Below are 19,243 nucleotides of genomic sequence, written 5' to 3' on the forward strand. Positions count from 1 at the left end.
TTATGAGAGAACATTTAATTTTATAACCTTTCTGTAGGCCTGTACATTATTATTTAATGTACAAATGAGTGGGGTCAAGTTAAACATTTTAGTTTGAATTTTATTTTATATACAAAACCGGGATGGCAATTCAAGTCACATTTATGTTTTGTTTCACTGTAATGTCACATTTTCCTTAAGGGGGGCGTTTTCCCCCACTCTACCCTACTGTGCATTGTTGCAATGTGCTAAATAAATATTGGCATAATTTGTAATTTATTTATTCTTTGAAACTTTAATATTAATTTATGCAATTGCAATGCCTTGATTTTAGTAAAGTTAGTACACAGTCATAGCCATAAATGCAATAGTACTAATAATTGGCATAATTTCTTTCGGTGTTTCGGTTTTCGGCTTTCGGCCTTGGTTTCCCTCTTTTTCGGTTTTCGGTTTCGGCCAGGAATTTTCATTTCGGTGCATCCCTAGTTATTATGTTAGCTGATGCATAACATCAACATTTATATTAATGTATAAGGGGAAATGTATATTTTATGTGCCTAATAACGTTTTTCATCTTTTATAATCCCTTTCTTACACATGAATGTTTAACAATACAACTGTTTCATGCTGTCTATCAATAAATATCAGTTCATGAAGTCTGCATGCATAATTAATTTTCAAAATGCGCTTTGAAATCATTTTAGATTAAGTATCATCTCATATTGCAGAAGTGCAACGCTCCAAAGGTTAATAAAAAAAACCTTTTATTTTATGTCAGCCAATTAAATATTTTTTGTCTAATTTGTGATATACAGTTGAGCAGGGTAGACAAAAATGAAGGTCCTAATGAAAAGTAGGGCCACCACTCTTTATGCTGTGTATCCATAATTTTGTGTACCCATATATCTCAATATATGTGCATATGCTTTTATCGTTCATTATATATTTAAATCTTAATGTTTTATTATTCTAAAATTGTTCCATCTTTTTGTAGATGTTCCTAGTATATTCAGTGGGGATCAAATTGCGATGCTGGACCCTCATCAGATGTTGTTCGGAGTCCATGAGTCTGGCCAGTGCTGGAATTTGAAGTCTGATATAAAGGAAATAACCGAGCTTAACGATCAGTTTGCTCCTTATTTTGGCCTGCTCGGTAGCTCAGAGAAAACCATTAGAGATGGCAACTTTCCAGGAACACTCTTTCGTTTTCCGCTCCGAATGAAACCCTCACAATTAAGTAACAACATTTACAATAAAGAGAAGGTACTGGAACTCTTTGAATCCTTCAAAGTTGATGCAGACACCGTGCTGCTCTTTCTAAAGAGCGTGCAGAAGGTCTCTCTGCATGTACGGGAATCAGATGGAACAGAGCGGATGCTTTTCCAGGTCACAGCAAGCGATAGCTATGAAGATGATACGGAGCGGCCCAACTCTCTGAAGACCCTGGGACAGGCTATAGATAGCTACAGTAATGGTGTCCAGAGCAGTTCAGTCACCTGCGCTACCTACCAACACTCCATTGAAGTGCGGGATGAAACTGCCAAAGAGACTCAGAAAACCACCTGGTTGGTATGTAATGGTGTGGGAGGGCGAGGCATGTGTGGTGAACTGGATTCTCTTGCTGATGATCTGAAGTTCATCCCAACTATTGGTATTGCCCTGCCCCTCTCTCTAATTGATGAGGACAAGGGGGCAACTTCTAGTTTCTCAGGACGTGCTTTCTGTTTCCTCCCACTGCCCCATGGAGAAGAAAGTATGACAGGATTGCCAGTCCATGTTAGTGGATTCTTCGGCCTGACGGACAACCGCAGGAGCATCAAATGGCGGGAGGTGGACCAATGGAGGGACCCGGCAGCTCTTTGGAACGAGCTTCTCATCGTCACGGTCATCCCAAGGGCTTACTTCACACTCATAATGGAGACCATCAGACGAATCCAAACTAAGAAGGACCAAGAATTTCCCCTTTCCCCAAGAGGTATTTACGGAGCCTGGCCTGATCCAAACAGAATTCGACCTCGCTGGAAACCCATTCTTGAACCCCTCTTCAATGACTTGCTTCAACAGCCGGTCATCTACTCGCTCAGTGGAAGCTGGGTCCAGGTGGATGAAACGGTGTTCTCAGACCTGGACTCCAGCATGGACTCTACAGAGACTATCATCAAATACCTCCAGAGCTCAGGGATGATGCTGGCTCAGGTTCCAGCCTACATCGATGCAGTACTTACAATGTTTGTCTCCAAGCCAGGTAGCCTAAGGAGAGTGACCCCTTCTTTTGTGCGTCAGACTCTGAGGAAATGTCGCCATAGAGGGTCCTCCAACGAGAAGCTACTCCTGCTAGAGTTTATCCTTAGCGATGCCTGCTACAATGACCTAATTGGACTGGAACTTCTGCCTTTGCAGGATGAGACGTTTGCTGTGTTCTCATCTTCTGTGAATGACAAAGATGCTGTCTACATCGCCTCACAGGAGTATCCAAGGTATGGGGAAACATTTGTATTGACGTACTTGGTATTGGTAATGTTCTTTTGTAGTATTATTTCATTGCTAAAATGCTATCATATCAAAACAGGATTCAGCAAAATTTGGAGGATGTAGAATTTAAATTTGAATGACAGGTGGTAGTGCTGGGCGGTATGACCAAAAAAATGTATATCACGGTATTTTTCTAAATTATATCGGTTTCACGGTATATGACGGTATTTTTTTCCCCTATGCATGACAGGGTGTTAATCACATTTTCTACTGATTGAGAGAGTAAATACTGCAGTAGATTCACTAGAATGCCCTGTTTTACTGTCATGATGAGTGAATATTGTAGAAAAATTCCACACTAGAGTTAATACAGGTTTACAAAGCCCCACAAAATGGTGCTGTGGAGAGACAACAACCAATAAAACACAGACCTGCAAAACACTCATACTTACAGACACCTGAATATTAAAAGTTGAGAGGGCACCTTAAGCATTTAAAAAATCTAACCCTATATAACAACAAACTGCCAAAACGAGGAGAAACGTGGATATTTGCAATACATTTAAGAGTACTCTCTGAACGAATGACACACATCAGTTTAACACAGAAAGAATAAAGCAGTTACTTTTTTGCCCATTCTTCTTTGAATTGTCAGTTTATTTATTAATTTACATCATTGTCTTTTGTGTAGCAGAATAATCCATCGCGTCAGCACGTTCGTGATCAGACATACGGTTTTATCAGTGTAATCAGTGCATACATTTCATTTTAATAAGACGTGATGAAATATGCGCGCATACACGCTTCTGGTTCATGTCTAGAGCACTATAGTATATGAAATATGTCCATTAAAAATGTAAACACGATCGCTCCGGTCTATATCTGTGCTAAGTTATATGATCCATGTGGAAAACGCTGTTAATCTCATCGCGGCGCTCCGCGCAGACACCGCTCTCTCTCGCGCGCCACGTGTAGTTTGAATTCTCCGCTGTACTCAAGGGCTGAATCCGAAATCGCCCCCATAACCTAAAATAGGGCATTATTTGGAGGGGACAGCGCTTTGTAGTGGTGTCCGAAACCATAACGGATGTTATTGAGTGCACTCATTCTATCCCACATCACACCGCAATAACGAGTGTACAGCCGATGTACACACAACGCCTGTCCGACTTCACACACTCGTTTTCATTCACTCCTTCAAATAAAGTGATAACGTAGGGAATAGTGAATGAGGGTATAGGGGGCGATCTCGGATTCAGCCATAGGCTGTGATGCGATCTCAGCTGTGCTCTGCAACAGTGAAAAGCGTCCCCTCTCAAACAATGACGCGCTGCGCTGCGTTCCGAACGTTGTTTAAGTGACATATACCGGTATTGCGGTATCATCAAAATTCATATAATAAAATAAATAAATACCGGTATTCGGTATGAACCGGTATACCGCCCAGCACTAACAGGTGGAGTAATTTCCTCAATTCCACCCCAGACACAACAATACTCAAATAATACATTTTCACTAATTATCCCCATTTCTTCCTTCATAATATAGGATTTTAATTTAAATTTTAATCAGATTTTAATTTTGCCATATAGCATCAAATACAATGCAATCGTCTTGCACTTACAATAAATAGTATATATACATTTCAAAAATAAATATTTGACATTCCTCTACTATAGAACTTGGAATATAAAATATATGTAATTTCATACATTGATTTTCAATATCATCACATGTTTCTGGTAATACCTCATGGGTGTGTAATGACACTGAATTCATGCTGAAAATAAATATATTATTAAATGAACAAATAAATTCTCTGAAATATACATTGTAATTCAATTGCCCTCCATTCAGATTCAAATTACTTTGTTTGCTACCTTAATTTCTAAAATTCACGAAAAAACATTCTTGATTCAATTCTGAATAATGCTTATTCCTGACCAAAACTTGTAAATACTTGTAAGTACATTATTGAACTTGATTTGGCTTTGCAGGTCCCTTTATCCAGGACTGGAGGGCAGATTTGTCTTAGAAAGCATTGCCCCACATGTCATGACCAGCCTGAAAGAAGCAGCCAAAAGCAGAGGTAGACACCTGCAGCTCATAATTACACTCTCATGCTCTTTTCCAGGGTATAAAGAGCATCTGCTCTCAATTTCATTCTTCTGTTGTTAAATTTAATCTTGTTAATGCTTAGTTCGCTGCAGGGAGTAACATTTTTGGGGTTCATTGCTTGCTATTACGGTTGTCAGATTTGTGAGTTACTATTTTTCATGCTTAACCCAGTATATGCCGAAAAAAGATGAAGCGCTGTCCATAAAATAAAAGCAGAACCTACAAATTCTGCCATTAGGCATCCTTTTTAGCGTGACTTTGTATTTACATTTTTGCTACAGTTGGCTATCATTGACAAGAACATTACAATCACTGTTGACAGAAAGCAGCTTTCTTCCTCTCTTTGCATGACATTATAAGATTAGGGGCGTTTACACAGGATGCATTCTTGCATTTGGCCTTTGTGTCTCTCAGTTTTTTCATCTCTGGCCTCAAGTGTTGCATTTTTGATGGGATGGTTCACCTACAAATTATCATGTTGCTCCATTCAGACTTTATTTCTTAGCAGACATGCTTAGCAGAATGGTCATGCTGCTTTTCCACCACACACCATGAAATATTCAGTTTAAGCCCTTTTACATGTAGATGCATCCTGTAACAATAATACCAATACTATTATTTAATATAATTATATATAGTAATTAATTTTACGTAAACATTATTGTTGTGTATAATATTTGAAGTTTCTACTCCCTTAGATACTGTGTGTGTGTGTCTTTTTTTTTTTAACTAGGACTACCTTAATTCATTTATAAAAAAGAGTGTCTGCCTCATTGTAGCCATGATATTACTTTACAATATAGAGGTGGTATCTTAAAAACTTATCTTATTTGATAGTTTCAGTGGACTAGCAGTATCAGCTAAACGCATTGCGATGTATGCCTCTGTAGAATGTCATTATTTGCTTTATCATTTTTATTTATTTATTTTTACTCAATTTATTTTACATTTATCCTGATTTTTGCATTTTAATTCCAGTTCAACAATATCTTTGGGGTTTTTCTGGTAAGTGCACAATGTGTTGTCTAATGCCTGTAGAGCTGGAGTCGACATAGCTTTTCTGGAACACACTACTTATACACTAACATCTGTGTATATGAATAACCCATTAACCATGTATCAAAACAAAACATACTAATGCATTTAATAATGTGAAATGCTTGTATTATAAGATTTGAATGTGTTAATTTGTTTCCGTTATATAGATGCAGATTGTTTTGGAATTTATAAAGAAATAAAACTTGAATGCACCAATTCAATCACTCAACTGCAAGTGGTAAACTGATAAATGTGTATTCATAGAAATAACGTGACAACACACATATGCACATGCATGCGAATAGCAAGAATTTCCCATTACTTATGTATTACTTAAAGCCTTTTCCCCATATACTGTATGTATACAGTCTGTGTGACCTGAACAGCTAAAAATGGGTTGTATCAACTTCTAATTAGAATATTTCTAGCATGCGAGACATTTTAACAAGTTTCTCTGTTGTGTGCATTGATTGTAAATGTTTCTGAATGTCAAAAATTATTATTCCTAACTTCCTCATCATAAGTGTCTCATGTCTCAGTAATGTTCTTTGAAACTTGTTACACAAGTGTCTTATAGAATATACAGTTGCAGAAAAGCTATATATAAAGCTATATTCTGAAGCTATATATACAATATGTTATTTAGTCTAAAACCAAGTGCAGATTACATCATGTTTTGTGTTTTTGTGCTTTCAGGGAGGCCTTGCACTCAGGTTCAAGTGTTAACCCCAGAGAGATCAGCACGCCTAATTAAAGAAGTCCTTAACACAGCATGGCCTTCTAGAGACTTTGCAGTTCAGTGGAACCTTGGTGATCAAGAGAAGAATCACCCCTCAGCATCTTGGCTCAGAATGATTTGGAAGCATCTCTACATTAATTTTGCAGATGACCTTAGTGTCTTTGAAGAATTGCCTTTGATTCCAAATGTGCCACTGACTGACACCTTGGATTCTCTAGAGCTACTGCGCTTGAAAATTCCATCACCCATCTTTCTTGTAAATGAGGAAGAGGGCCCTCCTTCGGAAGACTTACTTGAAGTCATGAAGAAGCTTGGCTGTGTTATCTTGAAGCAGCTTGATCCCTGCTTACAGCATCCACTCCTGAAAAATTACATTCACCAGTTATCACCAAGCACCTTACTACAAATTATGGACAGATTTTCTTCATCCCAGAGATTAGCAAGCCAAGTTTCATCCCTCTCTGTAAAGCAGAAGATTGCCTTGAGAGGTTTTTTAGCCAGTCTTACTGATGTCACAGAAAAAGAGAAACGCATAATCCAAGAGCTTCCCATCTTTGACAAAGTTGGACAGAAGTCAAAAACAGACCCTTCACCTTTTACCTTACTGAAAGGAGCCAGAGTATTACATCATACCGCCAAGCATCCATTAGATGTGAAATTGTCCATAAATGTAGTTGACTGCAGTGACGAGGCAACCATCCGTCTAATAAAGCTGTTGAACATTGAGCAGGTGAAAAGCACTGAATGCCTAAAGGTGATCATTCAGGACATTGAGAAAGGATTCTACACAAAAGAGGAAGTCACAAAAATCATGCTCTGGGTTCTTACTCATTTGTCTGTTCTGAAGAACGAAAACAAGGCAGTAATTAGTTGGCTTTCTTCACTGAAGTTTATTTATGCCTCTTCAGAAAAGCCTCATTCACCGACAGACTTTTTTGATCCCGATTTGGAGATTTTGCAGAACCTTTTCTACATGGAAGAAAAAATAAGGTTTCCCCCAGATGAGTATACATCATCTTCTGATGTCCTTCATTCACTGAGGCAATTGGGGCTGAAAAATGAGGTTCAGCTAAGTGAAAAGGATGTGCTTCAGGTTGCCAGAAAAATTGAGGAGTTGAGAGGAAACAGCAAACCAGAATGGGATCCCATTTTAATGAAGGCAAAAACACTCCTTACTATCCTAAACAAACAGACAAAGTTGGTGAAGTCCTCTGAAGTTCAGACAAACCTGCAAAAATTGAAATGGGTACCCGTTTGTAAAGACAGACCTCTGAATTACCCAAAGTCCCTTGCTTGGAGAGGTGATTCTTGCAATATTTCCTCACTTTCTGAAATGTGTGATATTTCTCATGCTGTGCTTGTTGGTTCTTCGGTTTCCCTGGTGGAACGTACCTCTTCTGGCATGAAAAAAGCCCTGAAGTTATCATTAGAGCCTCAAATTGAGCAAGTCCTCCAACATTTGAAAGCAGTAAATGACTGGCACAAATCCCAAGCCTTTACCACAGAGGACTGGTATCAGTTTCAGCAGATCTTGTTTGAGATATATGAATTCATGCAAGCTCATTTGGAGGATGCAAGGGAAGCTGTCAAGTCTCTGCCCTTTGACTGGGTTTGGACAGGGAAAACCTTTGTTTCCCCTGGACACACCGTTTTAAAGCCCATATCAGATTTGGACCTCCAGCCTTACCTTTACTCATTACCAAAGACTATTGCAAAATTCAACAAGCTTTTTCAATTCTGTGGCTCTATTGAAGAAGTTGTTCCCAGCCATGTGTTTGACGTTGTCCAAACTATCAGGCAAAGGAGTGAATGGGAGATGACAAAAGAAGAGAGCAAACACAATGTCCTACTTCTAATAAATATTCTACGGTGGCTATACAGCAGTCAAATATCAGTAGATGCTGACATGCATGTACCCATTCTTTACCACAAAGAACCAAGCAAACTGGTTATGAAACCTATCCACGAATGCACATACTGTGACATCAAAGTAGAGGATTTGAATGACTTGCTAGATGATGTTTCAGAGCCCATCGTCCTTGTCCATGATGACATTCCAATGAAAACTGCTGAATGGTTGAGAGTTCCATGTTTGAGCACAAGATTGATTAACCCAGAGAATCTTGGGTTTGAACAGTCAGGCCAAAGAGAGCCTCTAACTGTGAGAATAAAGAACATTCTAGAGGAGTATCCATCAGTGGCAGATATCTTCAAAGAGCTTTTGCAGAATGCTGACGATGCAAATGCCACTGAGTGTAGTTTCCTGATTGACATGCGAAAGAATCTTGAAATCCGAGAGAATCTGCTTGACCCTGGCATGATTGTTTGTCATGGCCCAGCTTTGTGGTCCTTCAACAATTCTGTTTTCTCTGATACAGACTTCCTTAATATAACCAGGCTGGGTGGATCGATGAAAAGATGTGAAGCTGACAAAGTGGGCAAATTTGGCCTCGGGTTCAACTCTGTTTATCATGTGACTGACATACCCATTATCATGAGTAGAGAATTCATGATCATGTTTGATCCCAACATCAATCACATCAGCAAACACATTAGAGACAAGTCAAATCCAGGAATCAAAATCAACTGGAGCAAACAGCAGAAACGGCTACGGAAGTTCCCCAATCAGTTCAAACCTTTCATCAATGTATTTAACTGTCAGCTTCCTCTGTCACTAGAGTGCCCTTACAAGTATGATGGGACCCTCTTCAGACTTCCTTTCAGAACTGAGCAGGAGGCATCTGTAAGTGAAATCAGCAGTATTTACTACAATACCACTGACATCTACTCTCTTGTAGATGAATTTAGTATCTGTGGTCACCGGCTCATTCTCTTCACACAGCATGTTGGAACAATGGTCTTGAAGTATTTGAAATGTGAGGAGCCAAACCCTGCTGCTGCACAGGATGTGGTCACGATAAACAAGAGTGTGTGGTCTTCCAAAGCAGCTTATGGTCCACTAAGTATTCTGAAATCTGCTGCCAAAGTCATGAAAAAAGTTGTAGCCACCAGCAGAGTGCCAGCAGAGGTCCCCAAGTCTGGTTGTATCATCAGAATTGTAGTCGAGGAGTTCCACAATGTCTTCAGACGCATTGTTGATCTTCAGTCCCCACTGTTCAGAGGTTCTGAAGAGGATCCATCGTCCTATTTTGAAATGGCAGCTAAAGGCACACAAACTAAGAGACTTACAGACGACATGCCACAGAAGGGAGTGGAAAATACAAACTGGCTTATCTGTTCATGCATGGATGTGACAGAAGCTCTGAAGTTCTCCTTGAGTGACAGTGGAAAACGCCTTGGTCTGGTTCCATGTGGAGGTGTAGCAGTGCTGCTCTCTGAAGAAGACAATAGAAAATGGACTGTAAAGACAAGTGCAACACCAATTGGGGAAGTTTTCTGCTACTTGCCCCTTCGAATCAAAACTGGCTTGCCTGTGCACATAAATGGTTGCTTTGCTGTCACATCAAATCGCAAAGAGATCTGGAAGACAGACACAAAAGGACAATGGAACTCCATTTTCATGAGACACGTGATTGTCCAAGCGTATTTGGCTGCACTTAATATGCTGAGGTCGTTGTCAGAAAATGGGGAATTATTGGACTACAGCTATTATGCAGCCTGGCCTGACCCTGGAGTTGTCCATGATGATTTCAGTCTGATTTGTCAAGGGGTTTATCAAGAAATAGCCAAAGGTGTTGATGATGACCGTGCAAAAGTCTTTTCCGATGGGAAGACCTGGGTGTCAATCAAGGATGTCCGTTTTTTGGATGACACTTTGCTTTGCAGACCAGACATTGGGTCTGCTGCCTTCAAAATATTCTTAAAGTACCTCAGAAAGTGTGGTTCCCAAGATCTCTGTGCTGTTGAGCTGCCAGACTGGGTTAAGGAAGGCTTTGATGATGCTGGCTGTAAAGGAAAGTTGATGGAGAACACCCTGACAGAGACACAGTTTTTCTCAGATGTGTTCTTCCCTCATATCCAAGACATAGATAAGGAACTACGCGACCCTCTGATGTATTATGTACTCAATGAAAAACTTGAGGATTTTGCATCCATACTGAGGGAAACCCCATGCATTCCATGTTCAGGACCATCACAGAAGCTTGTTTTGCCATCTCGACTCGTACATCCAGAGGGCAGAGTAGCAAAACTGTACAATGGTGAAGATGGAAGGTTCCCTGAAGGAAGTTTAAGAGACTATGCCAATCCAGTATGCTTGGTGAAGTTAGTGCAGCTGGGCATGGTCAAGGATGACCTTTCTTGGGAAGACTTGATTGAACGGGCTGAGTCTGTTTTGGATCTAAATGAAAATGACCACACGATTGCATGCCACAGGAGCAGTGTAATCCTTAGTCTCATTGATGAAAAACTAAAAATGAGAGATCCAGCAGCAAATCAATATCTTGCCAAATTACAAAATATCAAGTTCCTTCCGTTCTTGACAAAGCCAGCTGGATTTTCACTTCCATGGCATGGAAACAATTTCTCACAATCTACCATGTTCTCTGCAAAAGAACTTTTTACAACAGACCATCAGGACACTGTGTGTTTAATGAAGCCTATTCTGAATGAAAATTCCCCTTCCTTTAAAGGATGTGGTCCTATCTCACTGGCTGTGAAAGACTTTCTTGGATTGATAAAAAAGCCAATGGTTTCATTAGTCATCAGCCAGCTGAAAGAGCTCTCAAAATCCTTTGATGGTGTGACTCTGTATCAAGAGAACATAACCAATGCTTGCTACAAATATCTCTATGAGGAGTTGCTACAGTCCAGTGCTGCAAAAGAGGAAATCATGGAGGAGCTAAAAACATTCTCCTCAATTCTAGTCGAGAACACATATGTGGAACCATCAAAAGTAGCATTTCACTTAAACTTTGATGCTGCTCCATACCTTTACCAGCTTCCCAACAAGTACAGAAATAGTTGTCGGGAACTTTTTGAAAATGTTGGAGTCCACCCGAGCTTCACTGTTGAAACATTCTCAGCAGTTTTACAGATGATAAAGAATGAATGTGGGAGAAAACCTCTTACTGAAGAAAACTTTCAACTGTCTCGTAGAATAATTAGTGAGGGAATATGGAGCTTGATCCGAGACAAAAATCAAGAATTCTGCCTAAGCAACTATGGGGAGATTCTTCTTCCTGATAGCAATTTCACACTACAGCCATCAAAATCACTTTGTTACAATGACTGTCCTTGGATTAAAGTCAGGGACACAACCGTTAAATACTGCCATGGTGATATTCCAAGAGAGGTGGCAGTAAAGTTGGGGACAGTTCCAAAACGTCACAAAGCCTTAGAAAGATACGCCTCAAACATCTGCTTCACTACCCTTGGAAGTGAATTTGGGCAGAAGGAGAAGCTCACCAGCAGAATAAAAAGTATCCTCAATGCTTATCCTTCAGAAAAGGAGATGTTGAAAGAGCTCCTACAGAATGCAGATGATGCAAAAGCCACAGAAATATACTTTGTCTTTGATCCCAGGACCCACCCAACAGACAGAATATTTGATGACAAATGGGTTCCCATGCAAGGCCCATCGCTCTGTGTGTACAACAATCAACCATTTACAGAGGATGATATTAGGGGGATCCAGAATCTCGGAAGGGGCACCAAAGAGGCAAACCCTGGAAAAACTGGGCAATATGGCATTGGATTTAACTCAGTTTATCACATTACTGACTGCCCGTCTTTTATCTCAAATAATGACATTCTCTGCATCTTCGATCCACATGCCCGTTATGCTCCTGGAGCAACATCTGTCAGTCCAGGAAGAATGTTTAGAGATTTGGATTCAGACTTCAGATCCCAGTTTTCTGATGTGCTCAACTTATACCTAGGAAATCACTTCAAGTTGGAACGCAGCACAATGTTCAGATTTCCTATACGAAATGTAGAAATGGCCAAAATCTCAGAGATCAGCTCAGCACCTGCTTCAGACAGAATGGTTCAAAATTTCCTTGATAAAATTCGAACGGATGGTGCAGAACTACTTATGTTTTTGAATCACATGGAGAAAATTTCCATATGTGAAATTGAGAATGGGACTGGGGATTTAAAAACGATTTATTCTGTCACGGCGAAAATCTCAGATGGTGATCGACTAAAACGCAAGCAATTTCACGCCTCAGTTCTGGACAGTGTCTCCAAGAAAAAACAGCTGGCTCAAATTCCAGTGCAACAGATTACCTACACAATGGACATAGAAGACACAGATGGTAATTCTACAACCTGGCTAATATGCAACAGATCTGGATTTTCTGACATGGAGAAGGTTTCTAAGAGTGTCATTTCAGCTCACAAAAATGAGGACATAACACTCTTTCCACGTGGTGGTGTTGCAGCATGCACCAGCCACAACTACAAAAAAACACACAGGGCTTTCTGTTTTCTTCCTCTTTCTCTGGAGACTGGCCTGCCTTTCCATGTGAATGGCCATTTTGCTTTAGACTCGGCCAGAAGAAATCTGTGGAGGGATGACAATGGAGTTGGTGTGAGGAGCGATTGGAACAACAATCTAATGAAAGTGCTAATCGCTCCTGCGTGTGTAGAACTGCTAATTCAACTAAAACGTCGGCTGTTTCCTGGCCCTGACCCCACTATGACAATATTTCAAGGAACTCCAATTCATGTTGTCTGGGATATTTTGAGAAAATTTTTGTCAATCTTTCCTGTAAACAGACTGAACATTCAACCAGATTGGTATTGTTTGGTAAAGGCAATCTACCTTTGCATTCATGTAGACTTGAAAAGACTACTCCCTGTTGTTAGAACACCCCACATTGATAACAGTGATATGCACTCTGCAATATACATCTCCTGGGTGAACACATCCACCTCAACCAAAGGCCGAGCTTTCTTTGACAACTTACTTCAAGATGAGTTGCAGCATCTTAAAAACACAGAGTATAACATAACGACAAGAAAATCTGTGGCAGATAATGTTCTCAGAATGAAGGCCATGCTCCTGGATGTTGGCTTCAACCTAATCTACAGCTGTGATGAGACAGCCAATCTGTACTTCTGCCTAGAAGATGCTGGGATTTCAGTCAAGTATGTGACACCCGAGGATGTTCGCAGCTTCCTGCTGACATTCTCGTCTCCAGACACATCTTGCCAAGTTGGAAAGCTACCATGTCGACTGCAGCAGTCCAATTTCAAGCTGTTCCATGGTCTGAAACTGCTGGTTGACTACTGCTTCAAAGATGTGGAGGAAAATGACATAAACATAGAGGGGCTGCCACTGCTGATGACAATGGACAACATTCTGCAAGTGTTTGACTCCAGACATCCAAAGTTTCTAACCACTCATCATGAGCTTATTGCATCAAGGAAGGAGCTTTTCATGCACACACTGTACATAAGGTACAGTAACATCCTTCTAAAGGCAGGTGTGGCAAAGACTTTTGACATAAGCAGTTTTGGAGATCTTCTGGGATCTGTACTTCCCCGAGAGAGCAGAACAAGGAGCTCAGTGAAATGGAAGGAGAACTTTCCTACTGAATCTTGGCTTAAGAGTGCATGGCACTTTATCAGTGAACAGCTTGCAACCAAGGATGACCAGACAAAGATCAAACCTAAATTTGAGACCATTCTGGACATCTTGAAGGATTGGGCACTTCTTCCAGGAATCAAATTTATGGTGTCAGGAAACAAATTGGTTGTGCCAGAGCATGACGTTTTGTTACCCCTGAGCTTAATCTTTGCAGCCATCTTTCCAAATGGACAACATGACAAAGTCTTTCATACCCTGATGAAGGGAGGATGCTTTCAATTGGCTGTGAATAAAATATGTGCCAAAGAGAGTCCCGTCTTGTCTCTGTTGGCCCAGCATACAGCAAATATAGACAATCCTTCCAGCATACTTCGAGCACTTGAGTACATGATTCAGATATCAGCTTTCAAAACAGCAAGTTTGACAGACAAAGACTTTGAAGCACTGTTATTGTACTTCAACTGCAATTTGACTAATCTGACCCAGGATGATGTACAATGTCTGAAACTGTTGCCATGTTACAAAGCTGTCAGTGGCCGGTACATCTGCATTGCAAACTTCGGGGCATGCTATGTTCTAACAAAGACCATCCCTACTGCCGACATTGAAAAGTGGGCACACAATACATCCTCAGCCTTTCTCACTGACAGTCCACAGCTGAAAGAACTCTACAGCTTTCTTGGGGTCACACCAATTGATGACCTTGAGGTGTACCTGAATCATATCCTTCCGAAATTTGACATTTTATCACATGATGCCAAAATCCAACATGTAATCTATCTAAAGGAGAGGTTATTGGCAATGGAGGAGCCATTCAGCATCAAGGATCAGCTCTATGAAAAACTAGAAGCTCTGTCCTTCATTCATGACTCCACCAGTAGACTGAAACCTGCCAAAGCCTTCTTCGATCAAACAGTTAGAGTGTTTGAAGTAATGCTTCCACAAAAAGCCTTTATTCCCAATGATTTCTTCAGAAAAATTGAGCAGGTGTCAAAGCCAAAAAGCGGGACATCCTATTTACCCTCATGGATAGCATTCCTCCGTAACATCGGCTTGAAATATGTAGTATCTCAACAGCAAGTTCTACAGTTTGCGAAAGAGATCAGCATCAAAGCTCATACAGAGAACTGGTCCAAAGAAAAAGTTCAGACCATTGTAGATGTACTCCTAAATCACATTTTCAATGAGAGAACAGATCTGTTTGATGGGGCATTCCTCAAAGAACTCTCTATGATACCATTCCTGTGCCCAGAGCGTGCACCAGCCGAGCTTGTTCGCCTTCATACTCAGTACCAAGAAATGAATGGCACCGTCCCTCTAATTCGCTTCAGTGGATCTCAAGTAAATCCGAAGTTCAAACAAACCGATATCATGCAGTTGTTGTGGACATCTTGTCCTATACTACCAGAAAGGGCCACCCCAGCAAGCATAAAAGACCAAGAAGGAAACACACTTACCAGCCAAGAGCAGCTTGATCTTATTTTGACCATGTTAAATGTTAATGTGGACCCACCATTGGAGAAGGTCATAAGCAATTGCAAAAACATATGTAGCATTACAAACTTGGATGACGACGCAGTGAAAACACGAAACAAGGTCTTGAGAAGCATTTATGAATTTCTGAATGCCGATAAACAGGAATTCCGCTTTCAGTTACGAGGTGTATCCTTCGTCATGGTTGAGGAGGGTTGGAAACTGCTTAAACCAGAGGAGGTTGTCATTAATTTGGACAATGAATCTGACTTCAAACCCTACTTGTACAAACTTCCCCTAGAGCTTGGTACTTTTCACCAACTTTTCAAACTGTTGGGAACTGAGGACATTGTTTCAACAAAACAATATGTTGAAGTTTTGTATCGGATTTATAGAATTTCAGAAGGCAAACAGCTTGACCCAAATGAAATGAGAACAGTGAAAAGAACTGTCTCAGGGCTATTCAAAAGTCTCCAGAATGACCCAGTACAGGTCCGTAAAGACCTTGAGAATCTCAGAGATTTGACATTTTACCTTCCGAGTCATGATGGACGATTGGCCAAATCAAACGCATTGGTCTTTGACGATGCACCACACTACAAGAGTCGAATTCAGGGTAATGTTGGTGTTCAGATGCTTGTTGACATGAGCCAGTGTTACCTAGGCAAAGACCATGCCTTTCACACAAAGCTGATCATGTTGCTTCCGCAGAAACTGAGGCCCAGGCTTCTGAGTGGTATCTTGGAGGAACAACTTGATGAAGACTCACCAAGAATGTGCCAATTTGGTGCCCTTTGCTCCCTACAGGGACGGCTTCAATTGCTCCTGTCTTCAGAGCAGTTTATCACTGGATTAATTCGGATCATGAAACACGAGAATGAGAATGCATTCATGGTGAACGAGGAGAAAGCAATACGGTTATGCAAAGCACTGTGTGAGGGCTTAAAGGTGTCTTGCTTCGAGAAACTACAAACTACATTGCGAGTGAAAGGCTGCAGCCCAATCCTCCACAGCCGTAGTGAAACTCTTGCCTTTCTTAAAAGGTACGGAACAGCAGTTATCCACCTCTACATTCAGCATTCTGACAGCAAAGACATTAATTTTCTTCTTGCCTTGGCAATGACCCTCAAGTCAGCTACAGACAACCTGATTTCTGACACCTCCTATCTTATTGCTATGTTGGGTTGCAATGACATCTACAGAATAACAGAGAAGCTAGACAACCTTGGTGTCAAGTATGACACAACTGAGCCATCAAAGCTGGAGCTTCCACTACCTGGTACACCCATACCTGCTGAGGTTCATCATTTACTGCTCATGGACCCAATGAATGTCTTTTATCCTGGAGAGTATGTTGGTTACCTGGTAGATTCAGAGGGAGGTGATATTTTAGGCACTTACCAGCCAACTTACACATACGCTATCATCGTTCAAGAAGTGGAACGAGAGGAGGAGGAAAGTCCAAGTGTCCTCGGCAAGTGCTTTCAAATTGACATTGGGTACAGTGAGTACAAAATTGTGAGCTCTCTTGATCTGTATAAATTTTCTAGACAGGATGATAGCGCCAATATTCGAGAAGGCACACAAACTCCAACAAGCCCCTCGGAGGCTCAGTCCCCGCGTTCCAGAATGGTCCCACCACTATTTCCTGGTAAGGAAAATCACAGGGCTCCTCCAACAAAGGCGTCACCAAAAAAGCTAAAAATCAATGCATTACCAGAAATTCTAAAAGAAGTTACTTCAGTAATAGAACAAGCTTGGAAACTTTCTGAAACCGAACGTAAGAAGATTATCCGCCGCTTATACTTAAAGTGGCACCCTGACAAAAATGCAGAGAATCTTGATATCGCTACAGAAGTCTTTAAGCACCTACAGAATGAGATCACCAGGATGGAGAAGCAAACACAGGCAGAGCAGAGCACTGATCGAGGATCAAGGAGACCTTTCTCTGCATCTTCCACTCGATTCCAGTCAGAGAAATTCTCGTTTCAGCGATTTTACACATCATGGAACCAAGAAGCAACAAGCCATAAATCAGAAAAACAGCATTTCCGAGAACAGTTTACTAGCTATTCGGGCACATCACACTCAAATCGATTCTTTGTACCACCATCGTTCAAGTCTGTTGGCAACCCTGTGGAGGCACGGCGGTGGTTAAGGCAAGCAAGAGCCAACTTTTCTGCTGCAAGAAATGACCTTCATAAAAATGCCAATGAATGGGTATGTTTCAAATGCTACCTGGCAACAAAGCTTGCATTAATTGCAGCAGATTATGCAGTCAGAGGAAAATCAGACAAAGATGTGAAGCCCACGGCACTTGCGCAGAAGGTAGAGGAATACAACTCCCAGCTAACAGGATTGGCCAAGGATGTAAACATCCTGGAGGGTTATGGCGTGGACAGCCTGAGAACTCGCTACCCTGACCTATTGCCCTTCCCTCAGATTCCTAATGACAGGTATACTTCGGAAGTAGCAATGAGAGTAATGGAATGTACAGCTCGGATAATCATCAAACTTGAGACATTTGTCCAGCAAAAAATCTGAATGTCAGCATTAGACAATGCAGAACACTAACAGATAAATCAACAAAGCGGTGGTTGTGCAATATAGACCAGTAAATATTAGAATAGTTATAACAGACTTTTTAAAAGTGAAATTATATATCTAGCTGGCATTTTTATTTTAACAGTGCCACCTCTGATGCTGTGACCCATGCTTATTATTGCGTACATATTTGCTCCATTTCTCTGAAAGGTTGCCCGAGCCTAAAAAAAACTGTACGTTATCGTATTTAACATGCAGCAGTGTACATAATGTTCAAAAGCATAGAAATACCTTTTATTATTTTAACTACATTTGATTATTGTTATTCCTTTGTACATAATGAATACCAATGCTGCTTTTTTATATTTTCTAGAAATGTATTTTTCCTGCCCTAGTCATTAAGTTGACGGTATTGTGATTTATTAGCATGAGTTGCACTGCACTTTTATGTAAATAGCACTTGAGTGATTGTAGGAATTTGAATGAATGACACCTGAGAAGTTATCATGTGCAATCAAGCAATGACAGGCCATTCAGCTTTGGGATCTTTCAGTCATGGGCCAGTAAATCATATAATGTGCAAGTTTTATCAGCTGGGAAATCCATATGGTAATTGACATGCTCCTTTCAATCTAAGTGTGATATTGATACCAGTGCATAACCTAGACATTAAACAGTGAAAATACAAATATTTAAAAGACTATAATTTACATAATAGGGTGTAATAGGACAGTAGGTTCATAAGTGTTTACCGATGCAATTGTCTTTCTTGTTACTAGATTTATAGTATGCAAGAATTAAATTTATTCCATAATTTCACAATCACCTTTATATCAACTAAACTATACATATATCGTTGGCTAGGGGTACAACAGAACACTTTTTTTATTTCCCATGCGAGGATATTGGTGGGTTTAGTTTTAGCATATATTGTTATTTAAAAGATGTACCATTTTAAAAAAAAGTGACACTCAAAATGACATTTTCTCTAGAACTGCTGTGGCTGTACACATCATACATCATGCGTATTTCCTCAGAATCATGTTGATTAAATATGTATTTTCTATTATTTACAATGGGAACCTCTTGTCCTCTACTGCTGAGAATTTTTTGCATGAAGTTCTCTGAATTTTGTGTAAGAGGAAATAGATGCTCAATGCTCATATGGTGCTCAATGTCAATGATGTTTTTCATCCATTTCCTTTGTTTAACTGTGAGAAAAACTGAAATTAAACACTGGCTACTATATTGTTTTGACAAATACATTTTGTCATTTGTCTCAGTCTCATAATGTCATGTGGGAATAATGGTTTGTGCATATTTAACATGTTCAGTAATCAAGATATATTACTTCATCGCGTAAATTATGCATGAATACTTATTCT

The 19,243-nt window shown here is 40.3% G+C and overlaps 1 protein-coding gene across 1 annotated transcript in view; it reads left to right on the forward strand.

The window, feature by feature from the left end:
• sacs (sacsin molecular chaperone) overlaps positions 1 to 19,116 on the forward strand; it is a 33,853-nt gene extending 14,737 nt beyond the window's left edge. The window contains exons 7-10 of the mRNA XM_079823987.1: positions 974 to 2,456; positions 4,449 to 4,540; positions 5,548 to 5,574; positions 6,304 to 19,116. Of these exons, the coding sequence (XP_079680113.1) occupies positions 974 to 2,456; positions 4,449 to 4,540; positions 5,548 to 5,574; positions 6,304 to 17,858 (13,157 nt within the window). The 3' untranslated portion in view covers positions 17,859 to 19,116. The remainder of the gene's footprint in view (positions 1 to 973; positions 2,457 to 4,448; positions 4,541 to 5,547; positions 5,575 to 6,303) is intronic.
• Positions 19,117 to 19,243: the final 127 nt, after the last annotated feature.

Source organism: Gobio gobio, assembly GCF_949357685.1.
Source record: "Gobio gobio genome assembly, chromosome: 8".
In the NCBI taxonomy this organism is placed as follows: Eukaryota; Metazoa; Chordata; class Actinopteri; order Cypriniformes; family Gobionidae; genus Gobio; species Gobio gobio.